At 26.6% G+C, this 24629-nt stretch overlaps 2 protein-coding genes across 3 annotated transcripts in view; one reads left to right on the top strand and one right to left on the bottom strand.

The window, feature by feature from the left end:
- Nucleotides 1-50: 50 nt before the first annotated feature.
- Nucleotides 51-2840, bottom strand: LOC127279068 (SET and MYND domain-containing protein 4-like). Of its 2 annotated transcripts, XM_051301186.1 has the most exons (5): nucleotides 2502-2839; nucleotides 1618-2287; nucleotides 1286-1546; nucleotides 613-1210; nucleotides 51-517 (listed from the first exon to the last, which is right to left on the bottom strand). In XM_051301186.1, exons 1-5 carry the CDS (start codon nucleotides 2627-2629, stop codon nucleotides 51-53), a joined length of 2124 nt encoding a protein of 707 aa, XP_051157143.1. In that variant the 5' UTR covers nucleotides 2630-2839. The 2 variants fall into 2 exon arrangements, with proteins under 2 accessions (XP_051157143.1, XP_051157142.1); XM_051301185.1 differs by having other exon boundaries at nucleotides 613-1546; nucleotides 2502-2840.
- A 1101-nt stretch (nucleotides 2841-3941) lies between these two features.
- The window catches only part of LOC127279050 (leishmanolysin-like peptidase), a 62785-nt gene continuing 42097 nt past the window's right edge, over nucleotides 3942-24629 (top strand). The window contains exon 1 of the mRNA XM_051301156.1: nucleotides 3942-4129. Coding sequence (XP_051157113.1) covers nucleotides 3989-4129 — 141 coding nt within the window. The 5' untranslated portion in view covers nucleotides 3942-3988. The remainder of the gene's footprint in view (nucleotides 4130-24629) is intronic.

Below are 24629 nucleotides of genomic sequence, written 5' to 3'. Positions count from 1 at the left end.
TTTATTTATTTTTTCTTTCTTTTTATTTTCTAAAATAATTTTTATACATTTTATTCAACAGAAGTGCAGGACATACTATTTAAACATTGAATTATTGATTGTTGTGTTTTAATGATTTCTAAATTAGGCACGTTGAAAATATTCTCAATAAAATTTGAATGTTCTAAAAGAATTGGTAAAGCCTCAATGTAATTGCCATTGTACATTTTCGTTATTGCTGTTAGTTTCTTCTTTTTACTTTCCTCAAATTGTCGACGAATTTTTCTCATGTCTCTCTTACATTTCGAGCATTTTTCCATATTTATTTTGGAATTGGAACAACATTTTAAATCAATTTTGTCGGATAATGGTATTTTCCAATCCAAAGTACAAGCCTCGCAATTACAATCGAAATGAAATTTCTTTTGTAATTGATCCTTTCGTATGGTTCTTGTGTCTTTTAAAAAATGCGGTCCATAACAGTCCAAAATTTCTGCACCCTTCTCGATTGTTCTTAATGCAGTGACAACAACGGTGCCTATTATAATAATTATTAAAATTTTAATTATTGATTTAAATATATTCAATTTGAATCGTAATTGAAAGAATTTAATAAAATTAATTATAGCTTACCACAGGGATAGGAATGTCGAATAATATTTGGATAACAACTGTGATTTGTTAGACTAACAGTGGAATAAATTGCTCCGCCGATATTTTGCGGTTCAATTACTTTTGAAATATTATTTCTAATATTTTCGACAATTTCATAGGCATTACAACTAATTGCCTGTAAATGGCGAAAATTTCCAATAGACAGAAGAATTATTTCTTCCTGTGTCAATGAAATTTTTGGATTATTTTCTCTTATTACAAATTCAAATAATTTGGCGAGAAAAATTGAACGTAAAGCAAGTTGAAAATTTTCCTTTGGATCAAATTTAGAACAATTTGTCTCTAACGAATAAATTGTTTTATAATCCATAGGATCATAAATTTCTGTATTTAATTTTTCTTCATTATTTTGTGAATGATAATCGAAAAATTCTCTATTTAATGAACCAGAGGCGGTTAAAACATTTGATATTGTCGTTCTATATGCTAAAAGAAGTCGAGACGATTTTTCTAGTTCTTTTTCTTGAATATTGAAAAAATAATTAAATATTTCACACTCATATTTGTGATATTTGTGCCATGATTCTTCACGACAGAATTCCGAACAATAGGATACCTGTAAAAAAAAGAAATTTTGTTTATTATTATTGATTGATTTCGAAAAAAAAGAAATAATAAATTTTTTTTTAACCGTTTGACAATTTTTGCAGGGTATTCGAATATTTTCATTTAATTTCAATGATGTATGACAATTGAGACAATTTCTTTCCAAAGCATTCTCATCGGTGCTAAAAGCAAATGGTTGATCGACAATTAAAATAGTTCCACATTTTATTCTTCTTGTTGCAAATAGAAATCTTCCTTTAGTTTCATTACAACCAAGGGAAATTGCATCCGAGCAGGATTTTAATTTTTCATTTGATTTTCCTTCAATTTGAGGAATTTTTTTATCCTAAAAATGTGTATAACATTATTAGTCAAAAAAGGAACAAGAACCCATTTGTCATAAGAAAAGAAAAATACCTTCATTTTTGAAAAATCATCCACATTTTTCGATATTCGACACAATTTCATTGAATTCATACGCTCGAATATTGGTTTTAAAAAAGAGAGTTTTTCATCTTTAAATTTTTCACATTCGCTACCATATTTTTCGGTTATAAATTCATTTACCTTTCTCATTGCATCGTTTAGACATATTTTTGAATTTTCATGAAATCCCAATTTTTTATAACATTCTGATTCGATTAAAAGAAATTCAATTCGAAATTCATCAATAAAATTAGTTTCATTGGGATAATTATCTAAATTTTTGAAATATTTACAATATTCCAAACATTTTATAATGTTTCCTAATTTATATAATTTTTGTGATAGGTGCATTAAAATATTAAAAAATGTCCTACTTTTATAAGATGATTTAAAAAGTGCATTAATTAAAAGATTTATTTTGTCTTCTTCCTCTAATTGATCATTTAGATTTAATATTTGTTTATAAAGATTACACGCTAAATTATCATCTTTGTTATGATAAAATTTTTCAATTAGAATATTTTTTATTTCAGGTAATTCAATTAGCATTTCGATCATTCGTCGTCTGTTTCCTTTGAAGGATAATTTGCAAAATTCATTTCCAAATGATTCATTTGATGCAGCATTATTGACAGATTTGAAAAATTCTGAAAGTTTATCCCTGAAAAAAAATTTTTGTCTCATAAATTTTTAGAGAATTTAAACATTTTTATTTTAATATTAATTATGACAGTTTTTTTTTTTTTTTTTTTTTTTTGAAGGCATGTTTGATTTTATTTTTTATTTAAAGCTGCGCAAAATTATGGGAATAATTAATTTGGCTTTTGATTAGTATTTTAGTGGAAATATATAAATATATAATTAATTATTCTCACCTCAAAGGAGACATTTTTTTGATAATTGATCTTTTGCTTATTTTCTCGTACAAACGACTGTCTCCAAATGAGATCTGATGAATTCTAATTTTAGATTTTTCATTTGTCGATCTCCTTGAGTTGAACATCTTTATATACTGTACTTCTTTACGAAGTCGAAAGCATTGTCTAAAAATATATTCCTGTATTATTCTCTAATATTAGTATATTCATATTTAAAGAGTAAATTTCCGAAACAATGGAAATTTTACATTTTCAGTTTCCTTTAATTATAATATCTTGAATTCGAGAGGAAATTTTAATTTAAAAATTTGTTAATACGTTGTATAAATATTTATAATATTTAAATTTACATTAATTTTAATTTATTCATAAATGTAAAATCACAAGAATTTAGGAATATTAAGTATAATTAAAAAAAAAACAAAAAAAAAATATTTTAATGATATTAATTTGATATATAAAATTTATTTTTTAATTAAATTTTTATTTATTAACTTGAGATTATGTTTTTAAAAACATTTCAAGTTTTTTTTCGAATTAATTATATAATTTAGAGTATAATCGTTTCTTTTTTGATTTTGATATGGAAAATGAATTAAAAATTCATCTGCAAGTGTAAATTATATTATTAATTATTTTATAATGGTAATTTTTATTTTACTTTTCTTAATATTTACTTTTTTAAATATTTATATATTTTTTTTATTTTAATATTTTCCATTTCATTCATTTTATCTAGTATTTTGTTTTTTATAACCATATTGTGTATTTTTTCTATCAATTAAGTAAAAAGTAATTTTTATTTAAATATTTATAAATTTCAAACAAAAAAACTAATTTTTAAAAAAATTTATCTAAGCCCGGGGTGCATATTATTTTATTGGCTAACTGTGTGTTACCCATAAGCTAAGGGCGCATTTACACCTTCTTGGCTGCCTGCCTGCAGGAGTTGTCATGGCAACGTGCAGAAGTAAGAGAGAGAGAGAGAAAATTCAAATTTGAATTTACTATCTATTAGGGCGCACTCACACCTCTGGCTGCCTGCACAGGCAGCCTCCCACCACGCAGAAAACGTACAAGAGTAAGAGAGGCAGAAAATTCAAATTTAAATCTACTGACTCTTTGATTGGCTCTCACTGGCTGCCTGTGCAGGCAGCCAGAGGTGTGAGTGCGCCCTTACTCCTACACGTTGCCATTTCTTTCTTTAGCTTTGAATATTTAGCGTGAGAAAATATTTTTTCTTTATGAGTCGTTTTGTCCATATTACTGTGCCAATATTATATAATATATATTTAGCAATTAATATAAAATAATTATATTGAATAATTATTTAAATTAAACCGCGTGTTTTGCGCTCTCCCTAGCGGTCGAGGAGTGCATTAATACGACCGTGGCCAATCCGCCAATCCCTACAAAACTAGGTTTATCAAGAAAATCAGTTCAGTTTTAGTGAATATGCTGTGGTAGGAGAACGTGAATGTGATATGGCGGCTCGAGTCCGCTTGAAGATGAAATGCGGCACAGCATTGCCCTTCGTTTTTCTCGTGATAGTGTGCTTTGTGAACATGGTGTGTTGTATGTTTGAACATAGACATTGTAATCATCGACATCCTAAAGTTCATGAGGTGAGTCTTTTTTTACAATTTTTCTAAAACAAATCCAAAAGATTCAAAAGCAATTCTAACCTATCTTGTCTATTTAACTGTTTCTAGTTTTTGTGTCAGACACGCCGGCACCAATTTACCCTCTTTTATCCCTTTAATATATTTTTTCTCTCTTTCTCTTGACACTTGCTTTTTTTCAATTGCCTTGATTCAGTTCATTTAACTGTATAATAAGATATGAATCATAGTTCCCCTTTATTGAGAGTGAAAACAAACATTTGCTCCAAAACAATTGCACGTTATAACAATATATGTAACAATGTCAAAACAATATCGATTTTTATAGAAAAGATAAATGATTATTTGACACGTGCATGTTTGTTTACATTTTCTAAAACAGTGCAGTGAACGTCATTGTTTAAAAAAAGGGGAAAACTGCCTTTATAGACATTACATGAGATTGTTTTGCTATTAGGTTAAAAAATTATGACTTAATTAATTTATTTCTATGTATTGTTAGTGTAATTAGTTAAATTTTCATGCAAAACAAAATTTACTTTTAACAGATTATAATTTTTGTGCTGTCAACAGCTCTACACGTGTTTCGAAGTCAATCACGTGACTGCAAAGTGAAGATAAATACATATCGAGTTAATAATAATAATATAAGAATTATTTTTTTTTAATTTGACAATACCGAAAACATTCTAATTTCTCGAAAATTGAAAGTAAATTATCAGTTTTGGAAAAAGGGGTATATATTTATATATTTAAGAAAAAACTCGTTTTTTACCATCTAAAATTTCTAATTTTTTTTTTAATTCACTATTTCGTCTAAAGATTTCATAGTTAACATTAGGTATATAATTTTAAGTTTATAAGTTAAATGGAGAGATTAGATTCATTAAAATATGTTAATTAGTAAAAGAAAAAAGAACAATAGAGATCTATATAAATATCTTAACGAAAAAAAAGATGCAACAGGGCATATAAATAGTGAACTGTTGTGATCATCATTCTGATTATTCATTCTAACCTTTCATTGTTACATCTATGAGATGGGTAGTTTTAAATCTGGTAATTAACGATTTTAAATTGATAAAGTAAATTCAATTATGGGCATAGTGGTTTTAGCTAATTAATATAATTAGCATAGATTTTAATATATTTTCTTAAAATTTTTTTAAAATGTTAAAATATACATTTGCATTCGTAAATGTGTTTCAATTTTAGTCGGTCGTGTTATTGTAATATAGCATAGGGTAAGTGTACCAATTACGGCGTGTTCATAAAAAATAGCTATTATTACTATTATATTTAATATAACTGTTGTAAAATGATTTAAACAAATTATTTAAATCTTTTTTTTCTACAATTACTAATAAAGTTAAAATAATTATTAATTTAATTATTTAAGATGAAATTTTTTTCCACGCCATAATTGAAACATTTTTAAAATTTCCATTGGTTTCAATTACGGCGGGCAAATTATCTTCAAAATACACGTAATTTTGGTCACCGTAATTGATACCACAATAATAGAAAATTACAGTATTAGTTTTAATTTCTTATATTTGTTTAAATAATCGATTTTTATAAAGTTAAAATTTTTGTTTTAATATCTAACATAGGCTTTTAGTTTAATGAGTCTTAAATTGATTTTATACAATAGAAATTTCGAATTTTCTATTTCAAAGATGTTTTTACTCGAATCGCGCCGTAATTAGAATATTTACCCTAATTGTAATTTTTATTTTGTTAATTTTTTTGTTTAATTTTTTCAATTATCATTAAAATTTCTATATACTTATAATGTGGCTTTATATTACTAAAGAATTGAATTCTATTTTTTTCTCAGAAAGTTTCCATATAATTTTTATGAAACTTGGTGTGTGATCGCGTTGCAATGACGTTATCCTATACATTGTGTTTTTTCTTTTTTGCAATATACTTATATTTACCAACAAGTATTGCCAACAATATTACATAATATCTTCTTCGGCGATGAGGTTAGATGCCATTCACTTCAACAACCAGTAATTTATAATGTGACAACCATGTCAAAAAGAGGGAAAAAAAGAACAAGATCGTAATCTAGTAGAGCATAAAAACTATAAGTATATGAATACCATAGACATACGGTTAAGAATAATTTTTTATTTTACCATTTTTAGTTGCTTTATTATTTCATCTTTTGCCTTCTAAAAATATATTTCTTGTACACTTAATAATTTAAGATATTGATGCTTGGCTTTGAATATATAGGTTTCGATAAAAATAAGGAAAAGAAAAAGGTTACATTAATTGTAGTAGTACACTGAAAAAAATGTGATTCGAGTATAAAGGTTGCTAATATGTTATTGGTTTAACAATAAATTTATTGTTAATGATTTTGTCTGGAAGTTGAAACAATTGTTGTTAAATGACGACATTCAATAATTGACCCGATTTAAAATTATTTACTTTTTTTATTATGTCGCCATTGCTTGGTTACGCTTTCTTGTGATAACTATGTATGTATTTCTCGATTAAATTTCACTTTACACAATATTTTGATGAAACTATTACGAACAATTATTAGGTATAAAAGCCATAACTTAACAGTTTATAATTTTTTCAGGCCTCGGATTATACAACTTTTTCGACTATTTCCGACTTTTTTTCAAAAATACGACTTTTCTCGACTTATTTTAATAAAATGCGACTATTTCGACTTTTTTTTACATTTTTAAAAAAAATTTTAAATAAAATATTTTTTTTTAGTATAAAATGCAAATCTTCTTCATATCTTCATTATTTCCATTATTTAAAAAAATTTTAAACTAAAATTCTTCACTATAAATTAATTATTTTTAATAATTTTAAATGAAATTCGTCACAAATTCAATTATTTCAAATTATTTTTCAATTAAAATTTTTATGAAATTAAATAAATAATAATTAAATTATTACCCAAAATTTCAATTCAAAATCTTTTAAAATTCAATTATTTTCAAAATTTTCAATTCAAATTCAATTAAATTTAAATTATTACCCAAAATTTCAATTCATAACAAAGAAAATTCAATTATTTTCAAAATTTTCAATTCAAAATCTTTTAAAATTCAATAATTATCCAAAATTTCAATCCAAACTTAATTATTATCAAAATTTTCAATCAAAAATCAGCTAAAATTGAATTATTATCCAAAATTTCAATTATAATTCAATTATTTTCAAAAATTTGAATTTAAAAGTTTCTAAAATTTAATTATTTGTAAAATTTTCCATCGAAAATTTTTTGAAATTTAACAATTTCAATTATAACTCTAAGGAAATTAAATTATTTTTAACTATTTTTATAATATTCTTTGAAAATTCAACTATCTGAAACTATTTTTCATTGAAAAATGGTTTTCAAATTATTGTATTTTTGTCCGCAATTTCTAATAAATTTTTTAGTGAAATCATCAAAAAATTTTAATCAAAAATCACTTGAAGTTCAATTAATTTTAAAAATCTCAATTGTAAATCTTTGAAAATTCAATTACCTTTAAAAAATGTTATCTCAAATTATTTGATAAATTATTTTTAGTTCTGTAAAATTTAATTTGTCTGAAAATTAACAAAATCTTTTGAAATTCAATTATTTCTAAAAATTTCAACTTCAACCCTTCCAAAAGTATTATTATTTAAAAAAAAAATTTTATTTAAAAATCTATAAAATATTTTTGTTAAAATAAAAAAAATCGACTTTTTCGACTTTTTTTGGAATATAAATCGATTAAAACGACTTTGTTTGTGCCTTTAAGTCGATCCGAGGCCTCTTTTTTTATTGAGAAAATTATTTTTTAAATTATCTTCAGTTAGAAATAGTTTTTCTGTTATAAAATAAATATTTTATTCAACAGAAATGGATTTGAACAAAATCGGAAATATTCAAAGTGTTCTGTTTCATTGCACATGATCTAGTAGTTTAGTTATTATAAATAAAAATACACTTATTGCGGGAATAATCATAAATTTTTATTAATAATTCAATTTGTCAACTATAATTTTTTTTCAGTTTTAATTAATTAGTGGAAAAATTATGTTATTGCTCTCTTGATCCTTAATCCAATTTCGACATTTTGTTCATTACTGTTATTTTATGCAAATCGTAGATAACGGTAATTCTTGCTAAAGCAATGATAGAGTAATTGGCAGTTTCTAAAACCGATTGATGGTGAAAGTAAATTTTTTAATGCTTATCGTCACGGCAGGTTTTTTCGTCCAAAAAAGCTCAATATTATGTAGTTAAATGATTTTAACGTTTCCCGAGTTTTTAAATTACCTTTGTTTGTCTACGGCAAATGAGCTTGTTTTCTCGAATTTTTAATCATAATATTATTTTTTGCTTTAAATTACGGCAAAGTTTGCAGTGTTGTGATAATGGTGATTACAGTAATTACAATCAGTAAAGTTTGGTAAAATTGTAAAAAGCACATATTTCTTTTCAAAATAGTATAGGATTTTACTGAATAAAATTTAGATTCAAGTATATATTTTTTCTTACCGATTATCATAAAGCAATTGTAAAGAATTTATTATATGAGAATGTTTATATACTTTTCTGAATTGCAACAAGAATAATATCACATCCCCTTCACTATATAATGCTAGTGTTTGATGAATCATGAAACTTGATGCTCCAGTCACCCACCTAAGCAGCATAACGTTTGCGCAATAGGATATTTATTTGAACTTTCCGCTTCCATCCATGAACAGGTTCTTTCTATAACACTTTTTTTTTCTCTGTTGTTGTCGTTTCAAATATTTCAAAGTCACGTTAATTCATTGTTTCACTTTTACTGTCTTTAAAACTTACTGAGTTTTAATTAGACAATTCTTTGAAAAATATATGAATTATTGAATATTACGAAATAAATTCCAATTTAAAGAAAATATAATTATAGGTAATTAATTTTTTTTATTCAATATAATAATGAAAAAAGTGCAAAACCTTGAGCATAAAGTTTATCATGTATTGTATTCTATTGATGATAAATCTCATTTATTTTTTACTTATTAACCTTTATTGAGTTTCATTAAAGTTAATTGCTGTTTTTATATTTTTATATAATATTAGGTTAATGGAAAATCATTATAGCCTTTCTAACAAGAGTTTGTTATAAGGATAAAAGAATTTATCAAAATTGTTAAAGCGAAAAAATCAAATACAAAAATTTAATTTTACAATCTTTCCAAGTTTATCAACTTTTCGATCTTAGAATTTCTTAGAATTAAATGTTTTTTTGAACTTGAGCAAATTCTACTTTGCCTTTTTTACGCTCTATTTTCTCACGATGCGCGCAGTTACTCATAGAATAAAGAAGAATTTGTTCTTTAAAAATTATATCTAAATTATTCTTCAGAAAGTAATTTACAATTTTAACCTAATTTCCTGCTCATTAGAATCATTTAAATAAGATTTCATTTAATGCAAGGAATCTCTGTTTAAGAGAAATATCTAAAGTTAACTATGACGTTAATTAATTCGCTGCCATTATCGTTATTTGATCACTTTAGTATCCTCACGGTTTTATTAATGTTCTTAGACTATATCTCTTCTTCAACTTTTTAAAATAGATTCTTAATTTTGTTTAAAATTTTAAAATTTTAATAAAATATGTCATACATAAAATATTTTTTAAATTGTGTTTTACATAAAATAAACATTTTATTATCCTGAGCTTGATAAAATATTAAAATTACTAGTTTTTTTTAACAATTTTTTTTACAACAATTAAAATCATATTTCATTTTCTGATATCTTATTCTGTTGTAACCTCACTTCAAAGTCATTTACAGGGATTTTAATCTATAAAAATTAATACCTATCTCTGAACATAGTTGATCTTTATAGGAATAGATATATGACTATCCTTCTAATCACATATTACACAATCTAAAATTATAATTAAAAAAAAAAATTAATTGATTTCGTAATAAACATCTCTTGAAAGGTTTTTTTTACAATTCTTTATAGAAATTGTTATTTAAAGAAAAAAGTAATGTTTTGAAAATTTCTTTGTATATAAATTCTATTCGAAAGTTAATATAAATTAGGCGGAAACAAATTTTACCATTGCATACAAATCTTTAATGTTACTGATGTAACTCACTTAGAAAATCGTCAGCAATAACGTCATTTTTACGTTACATTTCTTTTACGTCTAAGATGAAAAGTAGAAAGTAATCGTTATTGGCTATGCACTTTCTCATAAATATAGGTTTACATAAATTTATTTACGCCTGTAGAAAAAAATATTAACTGTCAGACAAATTGATTTGTTAATATACAAGCTGTGAAAATACTTTCCTCTTTTATACAGCAAAATTTTAATTGTTGTTACATTATATAGAAAAAGTAAAGAAATTTTGCAAATATGAAACATAGACTTTATGTTTATTGAACAATAAGTTATATCATTGTTTTCTTTTATTATTATCAACATTAATTATAAAATTTTCATATTTTGTGATTATTTTTTTATGAAAAGATATAATTCAGAGCATCTTCCAAGTGAAAGTGAGCAATGACGGAATAGAGTGAAAAGATAAACAATTGGTTTTTATTAAGTAGTGTAATAATTCCTCAAGTTTAGGGACATCTGCAAAGTTTTTCTGTTTTTCAACCAAAAGCAAATTTTTCCAATTGCATAAAATTAAAAAACAAATGCGTTTGTAGATTTTACTTTCTATAATAAAGTTCTCTTTTTCGATAAACTAGGGTAAATGCGCTAATTACGGCGCGATTCGAATCAAAACGCCTTTGAAATAGAAAATTCGACATTTCTATTGTAAGAAAGTCAATTTGAGACTTATCAAACTAAAAGCTTATGTTATTTAGAATTCTAAACAGTTAAAAAGGATCTTATGTCCGAAAAAATCGATTTTCACTTTTTTGTTGATTCTTATAGAAAAAAAAGATGTGTCGCTGATGACGAATCTGGCATTAGATTTTAAAAATTCAAAATGGCGGATCCAATTTGGCGGATGACAAAATTAAATAATTGAATTTGCTTAAGGACTAGTTTCACCAACTCCGGTTAAAAGTTTAATCAGCGATTAAAGCCAATTTAACCGTTCATGATTGGTTGGTTAGGGATTTAATCACTGATTAACGTTTAACCGGAGTTGGTGAAACTGGCCCTAAAACTTGTTACTCGGGGGGTTTTTGAGGTCGCTGATTATGAATTTGACATCAGATTTTTAAACGAGTTTTAAGCAAATCCAATCAATTTTAAAAAATTTCCGCCATATTGGATCCGCCATTTTGGATTTTTGAAATCTGATGGCAAATTTGTAATCAGCGACCTCAAAAACCCCCATAGAAACAAGTTTCAAGCAAATCCAACTAATTTTTATTTTTGTCATCCGCCATATTGAATCCGCCATTTTGAATTTTGAAAATCTGATGCCAGATTCGTCATCAGCGACCTCAAAAACCCTCGAGTAAAGAGTCTCAAGCAAATACGATCAATTTTTAAATTTTGTCCGCCATATTGGATCCGCCATTTTGAATTTTAAAAATCTGATGCCAGATTCGTGATCAGCAACCTTAAAAACCTTCGAGTAACAAGTTTCATTCAAATTTGTTAAACTTACAATATGTTTGAAGCGAATTCATATGATTCTTTTATTTTTTAGGTGCCATATTGGATCCGGTATTTTGAATTTTGAAAATCTGATGGCAGATTCGTAATCAGCGACCCCAAAAACTCCCGAGTAAAAAGTTTCAAGCCATTTCAACGTGCAGGAACATCATTTTCGACTTGTTAACTTTGAAATCGTTTTTCTCGAAAACTTGATTTCGGACGTAAGCTCCCTTTTAACTGTCCAAGTCACAGATATTAAAAAAAAACTTTAAGCTTTATAAAAATCGATTATTTAAATAAATATGAGAAATTAAAACTAATACCGTAATTTTCTATTACAGCTTTTCATCCATAATTCCTATATCCCCGTTTAAGCGAAACTTGTGTACCGTTAATTCGAAAACACAAAAGTTTAATATTAAAGACTATATCTTGAATGATGTTTATGATTTAAAATAAATAAGTATTCGTAGGAGGTGAATTTGTCATGATCATGTTGAGAATTTCGATTTCAGTCGAAGAAACTTAACATTGGTCTGCATACCAATGGAAGACCTAGTTTTGCAGAAGTAGGATGTTTTATGAGATTTCGTTTAACGAATGTTGGCTATTTTAAACTCAGGTTTAGTATAAAATTTTTTTCACCGATACGTTAGTTTTACAGAAAAAGAATATATTTACTCTATACAATTCCCAGATACTTTTTAATAGGATCATTATCGTCTGACCTAAGATCGCCCAAAATGTGTCATATTACTTATGGTATACGTGACTTTTTTGACATGACTTCTTTTTTATAATCAGAAATATCTACAAAAAGAACGTGACAATTCATTTAAATTCAAAAGTAGATTGGCTAACAATTTTTTTTTTTTTTGCATAAAACTTGTTTTCTGTATAATTTTGAACATTTATATTTAATTGGTATAATGATGTGTGAACCGCCATTTGTTCACGGTTGAGAAATCTGTTGATTGAAGCTAATATTATAAGTTAAATACTTAGTTTCTAATATTATATTTTGCGCTAAATATTGTATGAAATATTTTCGCTTCTTATTTTCGAGTACAAATGTTTGTGCATCTGTTTCGTGACTGAAAGTAATAATTTATGGCGGTGAAAACAGGATATAAGAAAATAGTACTTGGTGGCCATTAAAGTATAATGAAGATGAGTCTAATAATGTCGCATCTGACAGGTGTCATTCTTTTCTTATAGAGTTCATTTCATAGTAACTGAATTTGAATATAATGCAGATTCTAGACAGTTGCTAAATACACTGTTTGACTGAGAAAGGAACTATTACAATTTACCATAATAAAGCGTTATAATTCTTTGTCATATAATTAGTTGCGTTTAACTAAGTTTTATGCGCATCAACTTTTACCTAATTTGCTTCTATTATATTATCTATTTGCATAATATGATTGCACTGACGTTATTTTTACACCAGCTTGTTTCTTGTTTTGGTTCATCTGTCAGTTTTCTTTTTATTTTTCTCATTGCGCTTATTTGCTGCTGTTTTAAACACATATATTAACATAAAGAAAATTTAAGATCTAAATATTATAAATTTATATTATTTTCCATATGTTTAGATAAGGATAGGAGAAAGTTAATATAAGAAAGTTTTACTATAATGTTAAATCGAAAGTACTAGTAGGTATAACAAAAAAAAAAAGCTAAGGATTTGGTGTGTTTAGTTTTGTGGAGAAATGGTCCAAGCTCTGTTAAGTTTAGAAAATTTTTAATATGCGTCACGGGTATTTAATGTCTTTAAATGTGTATAAAAAACTCATGTGGCAATTATTATTACAAGGTTTCGCACATTATCCTTGAATTGAAATTGAAAGTGTTTTTTCTAAATCTGAATCAGCACAAATCATTGAAAAGTTTTGCTTGTTTTTGTTTCACTTTATTTGAATATTTATATTTAAATTATAGCAGAAAAATATTTTACTAATTATGTATATACCATTTTTTTGTTGTTGTAAGTTCCAAAAATTTAGGGGATGGTTGATATGGTTTAATAATCGACTTTTCTGTTGAGAAAAAAATGGTTTCTTCTTTATTCATCGTTAGCATCACAATTGGTCTCCTTTCTCTAAAGATTTTATAAGATATACCTATGTATATCTCTATAGTTGTTTGAGAAATCACGCACATACTCTGCAACTTATTCACCTTCCAGTGAATGCTCTCAAAACCAGAAATATAATATAAGGAAATAGAGCAGAAGAAATTACTCAAGTTAAATGTGTATACAAAAAATCTCATTTCTTATTTTTTTCATTCAATTTTGGATAAGCAAGATTCCTGGCATTAGTGGTTTATGTGCTGCTTAATTTTTATTATTTTTTTACTCTTAGAGATATCGGTATTGAGAAAAATAGTTGTTTTCAATTCTACCACAAATTCTCATTTTTCTTTTATGTCTCTATTAATCGATATTGAAAGAAACATTTATACGTGACCTTTATAGAAATGTTTTTTGTGTTTTTTTTATCGGTGCATCTTTGTTTTCACTTTTTTTTCTGTAGTTTTTTCTATTTCCATTATCATTTAGTCATAATTGAAATGGATTGATATTGTGTGAGGAAATTATATGATTGCTAAAATGTATTTTATTACTTCCGTGCATTTTCAGTGATAAAGGAAATGAAGAGTTTAAAAGAGGAAAGAAAAAACGAATAATATAAATTTAACCTTTTATAAAGAAAGATGGAGGTTGAACATTTTTTCTTGTCAAAATAGATTAAAGTAAAGATATGTCGAAAAAATAAACACTTCTGTTAAATAAAACATATATATAAATTAGAGAAACCTGTTCTACATTTCTCAATATAAAGTTTTATCATGGAAATTTCATTAATCATTTACCAATGAACTTTTATGATTTTTGTGCTTAATTCATTGCATTTTGAGTGTTCTCGACCGATCATCATGATAGAATGTGAAGTGGGTGGGAACATAGTAACCAGATGGTATTTAGAAAGGTCGAACCGAAAAAGGTCGATTATTGTTCCGTAGTGGGTACTATAGCATCGTGGAAACGGATGCACTAGTGCTGTATTTGGCCTAGATGGAATTTTTATTCACTCCTAAAGAACGCCTTTCTCGTCATTGCGACATATTATTGCAGCAAATCACGATCTGAAAACAAAGGATTACATTTGACAACAGCTTCATACTCAATAAAAAAAGTAATTCAAGTTTCAATAATAATGAAAAATGGCTTAAAAAATTGATCTGTATTTGCAGGCTTTAACGGTAGTGAAATGTCGTACATTGACCGTGTCTCTGATGACATTAGGCAGAATTTCCCTGAACTGTCTGATACCAAACCAATGATATTATTCCTACTTTCACCTATCTCGTCTTTTCCATAAGATATACTTGTTTTGCATTCTATTTTTTTCTCCGCTATTTCTGGCATGCACTTCATTTTCTAAAGACATATTCAATGTAATAATTCTTGAATAATTGCTGTATTAATTTATGTTTGGTAATTTTTTTTAACAATTATTCTTTGCGCAAGAGTATATCTAAATTTCTCTGCTAGAATTACAACACAATTGTTACATATTTACACCTGCTACTGCATTGCTAATCTGCAAGGGAGGTGCTGATCTGCAACATGTAATTAACGTATTTGTAAATGTTTTTGTCTAATTCCCACGATCGCACGATATTGTCAGGCGTTTACATCTCAAGTATAAAGGGGGATTTAATTTCTCATATACTACCGGGATTGATTGCAAAAGCAATTACGTATTTATTGATAATGATACAAAATGACAATGTTTATAAAAAAAATTTACAATACTGTTCTAATGGATGGAATTTAATTCGAGGATATCTATCAACTGTTACTTTTTCACCTTTGTCCTTTTCTTTTACAATATATATATATATATATATATATATCTTGTTCCTCTTCACTTCGACACCCTGAGGGAACTGGCAACGTCACGGAGTAAGCATATAGATTGTAACATACCCAAGCGCGTTTAGCAACGAGTCACGACGTTTGTCTTCTGCGTCTCTATGTCACCGCATTATCGATGCACCTATGTAACAAAATAATCTAGAAAATGGATTACCGGAGACTGATATGTAAAATATTCTAGGAAATATAATGGAGCATTATTTTGATCGATGCACTGATCAATCTTCTCATTGAGACATGTAATTTACTAGAATAATATGAAATAATCTTATCGAAAAATTTCAATTTCTTATTCACATATTATTTCCCACCTTGATATCAATTCGCAAATAAAAGCTGACTATCGTGACTTGTCACATTCTCCAGCATCTTTAGATTCGCAAACTGGTTACATATGCAAGAAACCGGAAGCAATATATTTATTGTACGCGAGCGATGCACGATGAGTTCGAAGGTGTCGATATTTCACTGAGTATATTGACAATCGACTATTTTATACGTGTTCTTGTACCCGGTAGTACAGTTTTTGCATACTTGAATTATGGCAAATAATTTTAAGTTGAAGAAATCTGTGAGCCAATAAAGATTCATTTTTCTTTACATGAGAATTATGTACACTGAGAAAAATATGCTATTGAATCAACAGCATTTTTACCAAAGGTATAAAAATTACTGATTCAAAAGCATATGCTATAAAATTTGTAAAATATTTTATAGATTCTATAGCATATGCTTTTGAATCAATAATTTTTATACATTTGGCAGAAATGCTATTGATTCAATAGCATATTTTTCTCAATGTATATGATTCTGTTTATAAAAAATCAATTAAAATTCTCCTCTAAACTTCTCTTTCAATTTTAATGAAAATTAAATACATGTTTCTAACTATTTTTATTAAAGTTCTTGTGAAGAATATATTTTACAAAATTGTATAGTAAAATTCCATCTTTATGCTTTGAGAGAGAAATTGCACTACTTCACATTGAAGAAGAAATTAATTTATAGTCGAATATATTTGTATAACATTTTGCCACAGTTTCTATGATCCTTGAGATTATATATGGGACATTAAAATTTCTTCTCATAAAATTTATCCAAGGACACGTAATAAAATAATATAGATGAGAACTTTAGAAAAGTGACCAATTTTTAAGAGTTTTTTAATCGAGTCGACTGGATGTTTAATTCCAGTCACGTTATTATGAAGTAAACATATGCTTGATTATTTGCTAGGTTGCGGCACGTACATTATCATTTGCAAGCTATACTGAGTGTGATATTGGTTTTACAGTTGGTATTTACAATAATAATGAGGATCAATTGTTTCACAGAAAAATTACCAATTTCAACTTGAACTTATTATTATAGTTTTTAATAGTTTGAAATTATAAATAAAAGGAATAGTATCGTTTCTGGAAGGTACAGCTCGAAAAAAGCATAACATTTCATATACAATGTAAGCATGAGATTGTGGGTGCAACAAAGATTTAAGGCTGTCTCTAGAGATCGTGTGCAATAGGACAACAACTCGTAAATCCTTTTATGATCAGTGACACTTGGGATAAATTGTGTGGTACACTGCATTCGTTAAGAATACATGATTATGCTAAAACTCAGTATCTTTTGTGTCTGAATAAAATTTCATAAGAATTTGCAACTATTATAAACTACAGTGTTATGAAAAATTCAATTTTTAAGTCGACTTTAAGTTTCCAATTTTTTTACTTGATAATAATCCTTAAAGCTTTTATTATCTTTAAAAATTTTAGTTACTTTTCGAAATTAAGTTTACTTTTTATAAGTTTTTTTTTTAGTAAAAAGAACTTATTTGTAAAAAGTGAATAAAACTTTGAAGAGCATAATAATATTAAAAATTATATATGAAATTTTAGTGTATAGAGTTCTCTAACCTAGTAATCAGAATATATTTTCAATATTTCATTCGAAGCTTTCGACCAAGAAACCTAGTATTAATTGCCCATTCCCATCTGGATTCGCGTTAATTAAGCCCGCACTTTATCTGACTCCCAGATCTTCGTGTTCCTCATTTGTCACGAAAATTTGCATTCTCCATCCTTTCCCTCCTATCGTATTGCGCACCAGTAATTTCACCCTTTCTGTTATCTTTTCTGTAATTTTACTTTCTTGTTTCTATTTGGTGATTGGAAATAAATTGATAATAAATTAAATATGATTGCGCTGATACCTGAAAACATTATTGCATGAATTTATAAATAAAATATTTAATATTTTTAATTGAATACGTTAAGTAAATTAAAATTAGCATTCTCTGCATAACTTTAACATTTTTTGTTTCCTTTTTTTAAACCCATAAATTTAAAATAATTTTAAAGAATTTTGTTTATATAGTTACAAAAATTTATTCCTTGTATATGTATAATTTCCTTAATAAAATTAGAGCTGTTTGAATCGTAGATTCCGGAGTGAGCATGTAACTATAGCTTCCTTGCATACTATTCTCGGTTCGCTTTGCAGTGGTTAGTTTGATTACACGATGATATATATCCCGTTCTATAGAGATGTAGATTTTAATACATTTTTTGTTTTCCAAACAGTGCTACATTCATGTAATTCCAGAAATATTTAATCGTTTATTTTATACTTTGATTCACAACGCAAATTTCAATACCAGTCCATTTTCATTTATATTTTAAATGATACTCTAAAAAATTATTTCTTCGAAATAATAGTAGATGGATTTATATATTAAAATTCCTTATTTTTGTTATCTTAATAACTGCTATATTCTACTTGAGTAGATTTAAATCACATTTTTCTTGAATATGTATATATAAAACGATTTATTACAATGAACCATAAATTTTCATAAAATAAAATGTATATCCTTTGTTTTGAGAAAAGGATCAGAGTGGAATTATCTTTCATTCTTGAAATTTATCTCTAATTTTGAGAAGCAAAGCCCGACATAAATCTGTAAGAAACATTTCATTCTCCAGGGATGGAGGTTCGACTTTTGTTATGAAATGTGTATTTGGTATTCGATTTAAATATTGCAATTCGATTTGACTTCCATTATTACAAAAGTTAAAGTAATTCCGAATAATTTTTATTAAAAAGAAATAAATCTGAATAAAATTGTAATTTTCATTTTTTTATCTTCTTTTAATATTTTCCGGTTTTTACAAAATTAAGACCCACACGGAGAAAAATGGTTGGCTAATGCATCCATTTTTTATTGGATAACAGAGAATTTGTTGTAACATCTATCTAAAATGATATATCAACCATCACCGTTGGTCACATTATCATTTTAAAATTTATATTTGAATTGGATATTGCATGCTTGTAGTAGGCCACCGTCATCAACCAAGTTGCTTGAGGCAACCAATTGAGAAGCATACCGGTAAGTCATGTGACGCGCAAGCGCATTGTGTTAATTGCATATGGATGCCGCGCTTGTAATGACGGTTCATATCGTCGCGTCTCGTGAAAAGTGTTAATCGTGTTAATTATTGTGATAAAAAATGGATGAAAGCACAATAAAATTTCTACAAGTCGTTGCACCGGAGCATGCCGACTTTTTAATCGAACATTTCGTAAAAATAGCATTTAAGAAAGTTTTCATTCGAGTGACTTGATATGTAAACAGCATGTCTTGTGTTATCAAATTATCGTGTGAGAGAAACAGCTTTATTTTCCCAAATTAATGTGTTTTTTTTATAGTAAAAAAACATTTATTATCGTATCGTGTATGAAAGATATTTTTATTTAATTAAATCTATTTTTTTCTAAATATTAAAAAAGGGATAGATATCTTACCAATCAAAATAGTTGTACTAACAAAATTAAAGGTAACTGTGCGCAAGATAGATGGATGAGGTATTCAACGGAATGTATATACTAGCTATCGAAATTTGTTACAGTATCCAACTTGAGAGTATGCAACAGAAATAGTTGCAGCAGCAAACTAATTTGATCGCGCTATAGAGCCCAACAAAAATTGCTACCCTATCCAATACTTAGCATAGCCTAACCAATTATTTCTCTCCGTGCAGGATTAAATACGTTATAGCATATTTTGAATTTTCTTTTTATGTTTTTATTTAATATAGAGAAACCCTAAATATCTATATGTGGACGAATTTTAAATTAAAATATGAGAATAAAATCGGTAGATTAAAAAAATAGTTTATATAATTTTAAAAATTCCATTACATCAAGATCTTATCACACTGTTCAACTAAGCGCAATCCAATCATAGTTGCGGTAGTGACCTGGTAACAGTATATAAGAATGTAAAATAATGAGAAAAGTCATTGAAACTTTAAACCGAAGAAGACTGTAATAAAGAGATCTTTTAAACTTATTTTTTTTTCTTAACTCTTTGGTTTTTTGCCAAATTAGTTTTTCCCAGCCGAGTCTGCCGAAACTTTGAAATGGGGAATTAAAATCTTACTATAGATGTAAAATTTTTTAAAAAAATTATACTTCATTTTTTTGAAATATATATAATATATACTTGAGGGTGAATAAAAATTTGTGTATTTTTGATATATGTATGAAGAAAGATAGAAATCAATGATGGATAACCAGTTATTAATGTAAGAGCATGTGGAAGAAAGTGAAAGACGATAAAATCGTCATTGGTGCACTTGAACTCGCAAACCGGTTACCGAGTGCATAGTCTCTTTATTATCCTTGCTCTGCCCACTCGCGCGACTTGCAATCGTTATAGAACTCGTTCTATAACGACCTACGATTGCATTCTACGTATGCAAAAGTTGTAGAAACTTATGGAAATATGATGTATTGAAGAATTGTTTCATTCTATTGTTAATATATCAGAAAATAATTCAGATACAATGCAATTGAGTAATTCAACTATTTATACATAAGTATAAATATGACATTTAAATTTGTACTGTTTATGCCAAAAATGGATTAATACCTATATAATATCTAATTAAAGTTCGTGGGAATTGATAGTGCTTTATTTTTCTTCAATAAAAAGTTAATTCTACGTAATATATTGTTTAAGGCGTGAGAAATTTCTTCGATGTAGATTTCTCTTTATAATACAGTAAGATTATATTTCTTCACATTTTTTAAACAAGTATTAGACACTTTCATCAACCAATTAATATCACTGAACGTCCTTTGAAAACATATTCATATAACGAACAGGAATCATAAAATATCTTTTTGATTGTAATTGGCAACTTGGTTTTGTTCTTTTTGTCAAACGGAAGATTTTTAGAATCATTTGTGTCTCATTGTTTTTCTTTTCGTATTTATACTACCTGTGATGATTAATTTTCCACGACGTTAATTTCACTTTCGCTACACGTTCTGTTTTTCTTATTGAAATTTTAGCGCTCTCTTTCTCTTTTTTTTTCTTTTGAGAAAAAAATAATTTGCATATCAATGAAAAAAATAAAATATTACAACTTTTTAAAATTGTGAACTTATTTATAATAAGATCATGCTCAGTTTACGCACCTTGTATATTAATGTTTGCTCAATTTAATCCCGAGTCTAATGTTTCCATGGGAAATGGCCTTATTTACCTTGAGAGAATTTGCGCGAGAATACTGCATAGACAAATGAATTCCATTTTACACTAAATAAATAAGCAGGTGTGTATATTTGTCTTCTTATCATAAGTGTCTCTGTGTAATACAAATATTATCTCTTCTAGAATGAAATACACTTTTTATTTTTGCTATTTTATCGCAGAAAATTGTGTAATACTATTATATATATATTTTTTAATAATTGTATTAAAATAAGAGTTGCATCTTATATTAATATAACGGAATTTTCTGCTATTTACAGAAAATTAAAAGGCATTAAAATAAGCTGAAACGCTGATATTATTTTAATCCAATTTTGCTTATTTTAATCCATTTTGGTATTAAAATAAGCAAAATTGGATTAAAATAATAAGCGTTGCAGCTTATTTTAATGCCTTTTAATTTTCTGTGTTCTTATAATTTGAAGTATACTCTGCATAAGTTAAATTAAACTTTAAAAAGCTACTTATTGAATGAGAAAGTATTTTGAGTATAATTTTTTATTTGAGTTTTTCTGAGCTCTTATTGGATTGATTTTTCGCATTGTTCACGAATTATCCAAGTTTCCAAGTCGTAATTGACACTGACTAGATCGTAATTGAATTTTCCAAGTTTCTAGTACGTGTCAAGTCCTTTCGCTCTTTGATCGTGACGGTCTTCATTTTGGTTTAGCTTTCTGCCTGATCGACAATAGATTGGCAACATCTCTTTAATAGAATCAAGATGTCGTGACATGACTATTAAATACTTTATAATAATCTCAGTAAACGTTCACCTGCTAATGAAACTTTGTAATAATTTAAAGTTATCTAAAGGCGTTTGAAAAAAGTTGTTGGAAAATAGTAAAAAATAGTTTTTCCTTAAAAGATTCCTCGATTGCATTAAAAATATCTATTATATAATACTTAAGTTTTAGAAAGTTGATCACCCAAGAGAGATGCTTTAGCGTCAAATACGTAAAATCTTGTCACCATCTGTGTTTGAGTATATACTTATTTGCACAAATTACGACACGCATTGAAGTTTAAAACGTTCGGAAAATGCGCTCTTATAGTTAGTTATTGCAACAGTAGTAACTGCCTTTTTTTTAAAATTTGTTCTTTTCCCGAGTCGAAATTTAGACTCTCTATAAGTTCTCTAAAAACCTCCTTTTATCCTCCTTTTATTCTCTTCAACACTTTCATACCCTCTTTTTGAACGCGAATTTGCAAAAGTGGAAATATCTGCTATATTGGAGGCTGAAAGGATGGTTTAAAGATGACTAGAGAGGCGTAAAAGAGGTTAAAAAAAACAAAAAAAAAAACGAAAAAATGTAAAAATTGGATTTTTTTTCTTATGGACATTATTTATTGACCCTATTGAAGATATATTTATTGGTCTTTGTCGTAATACTATAAAACTTTTAGAAGGAATAAAACTTCGAAAAATTCAAATTAAGAAAAAATTCCAAGACCTCTTTTCAACCTCTAAACATGCAGATTTGGAAATAAGCGCATGATTTTAGGTTAAATAAAATTGGATAACACGCGGTGAAGAGACAAATAATCTGACATTAAAAATTCTATTTTCATTTTTCTGTAACATATTATTAAGAATGAAAAAAAACGTCTTTTTTTAAAGCACGACAGAATAAACTTTTGTATATATGTGTATAAAGGCGGACCTGAGCTTGACTCGTACTACTCAAGAGACTGAGAATAAAAGTAATAACGTTGAAAAATGATAACAGAGTATAGCTATAGGATAGCTTTGATTAAAAAATATATGGATATATAAATATTGAAATTAAAAATTTCCCTTTTCGACATGAAATTTACATATTTAATTAAATCATAATGTTTTCTTTGTGATATATTTTTTTTCAAATGACCTGCAAAAATTTATTAAATTTCAATTTAATTAAATTCAATTTGGATTCGACTTTTTCTTAAAAATAGAAAAATAAACTGGATGAATTTCAAAATTTAATTAAAAATGAATTACACAAATTGATTTCGTTAATAAAGTGTAGTTGTGCGTTGTATATGATGGGAGTAAACTTTGACGATAGCAATTTTCATTGCTCTGTATTTTCCAAACTAAGCACGAACATAGTTGTCATATATTTTCCAACTTCCACCTCTATAATTCAACAAATATAACAATTTGAACAAATTCCTGACTGATTCTCTCTGAGCATTGAAATTGGAAAACTTTTCATTGGTTCGTTAATTAAATTTTTTTTATCGAAAAACATTTTTATACTTTTCACACATGTATATATATATATATATATATATATATATATATATATATTAATTAAATGTTTCAAATTAATAACAGAGTTAAGTCTTAAAATGAATTAATCATTTTTTGTTTATCTAATTCTAGAATTTGAATTTACTCTCATTAAAATCAGTTTAGTTTAGAAATTATTGAAAATTTGCAGATTTCATCTGTTTGAAAGGATAGTTCGAGTTGGAAATGTAATGAATTAAATTTTGCTTTGAAGGCAAATTATTGTAAAATTTTATAAATTACAAATTTATTTTGAAATATGTCTTTAATTACTTTCATTATTATATAATATTCATGAAAAAAGTCTTCTGAAAGAAAAAAGTATTTAAACGTTTTTTCTGCACTTCTTGTGTTATAAAAATGTTGCTATAGGTGTCTTTTGTTTTTCTCTCTCGTGGTTCAATAATTGGCATACTTCCATTTGTAGGTTTATCACAAGTCTATAGCTGTAGCCAAAACGAAAAATATCTAGACAAGATTTTAATTACTTTAAATGAAAAATTAAAATGTCTCAGACAGATTATTTTTTATTTATTTTTACAAATCATTTTTTCTTGTTTAATATTAACATATTTAATAACTTAATATTTATATCTGAATTACCTTCTTTAATTTTTTGATATTTTTATAACTCTCAGCAATTATCAAGTTTACTACCAACTATTAATTGAGGGTTTAAAATTACCAGAGGGAGTTTGACTCCAGTATGTAATAACATGATTTAATCGATGAAGGTTATCAAATTTTTAATGTTTTAAATTTTATATAACTAATTTTATGCTCATAAGATTTTATAATGCAAATTAACAAGCGTGCACGGTAAAAAATTCTTTTTAAAGAAATGCATTTTCACACTGAAAAAATTATTTATTTGATTCAAGTAATCGGTTATTATTATCAAATAAATACCATAATTTTAATTTAAAAAAAGGATTTATTTATTTACACAATCGAATTATGTTAGGAAAAATGTACAATTTATAGTCAATATTGGAGTGTTTCTGTAATCATTTTTGTTTTCATAACGAGTTTTTGTTTATTTCTTTTTTGTCAATAGTGCCTATAAAAAATGAAGTAGAATCAATTCAAGTACCTTACAAAAGTAATCAATAGAATAT

This window comes from Leptopilina boulardi, unplaced genomic scaffold, assembly GCF_019393585.1.
Source record: "Leptopilina boulardi isolate dan_hultmark-lab unplaced genomic scaffold, ZJU_Lbou_2.1 LbouV2_214, whole genome shotgun sequence".
Taxonomy (NCBI): Eukaryota; Metazoa; Arthropoda; class Insecta; order Hymenoptera; family Figitidae; genus Leptopilina; species Leptopilina boulardi.
This window is presented reverse-complemented; position numbering and strand designations above follow the sequence as displayed.

Coding starts and splice junctions, on each gene's coding strand:
- LOC127279068 (XM_051301185.1), bottom strand. CDS start 2,629: ATGTTCAACTCAAGGAGATCGACAAATGAAAAATCTAAAATTAGAATT. Junction 2,288..2,501: donor AAAAAAATGTCTCCTTTGAG/GTGAGAATAATT, acceptor ATTTTTTTTCAG/GGATAAACTTTCAGAATTTT. Junction 1,547..1,617: donor ATGATTTTTCAAAAATGAAG/GTATTTTTCTTT, acceptor ACACATTTTTAG/GATAAAAAAATTCCTCAAAT.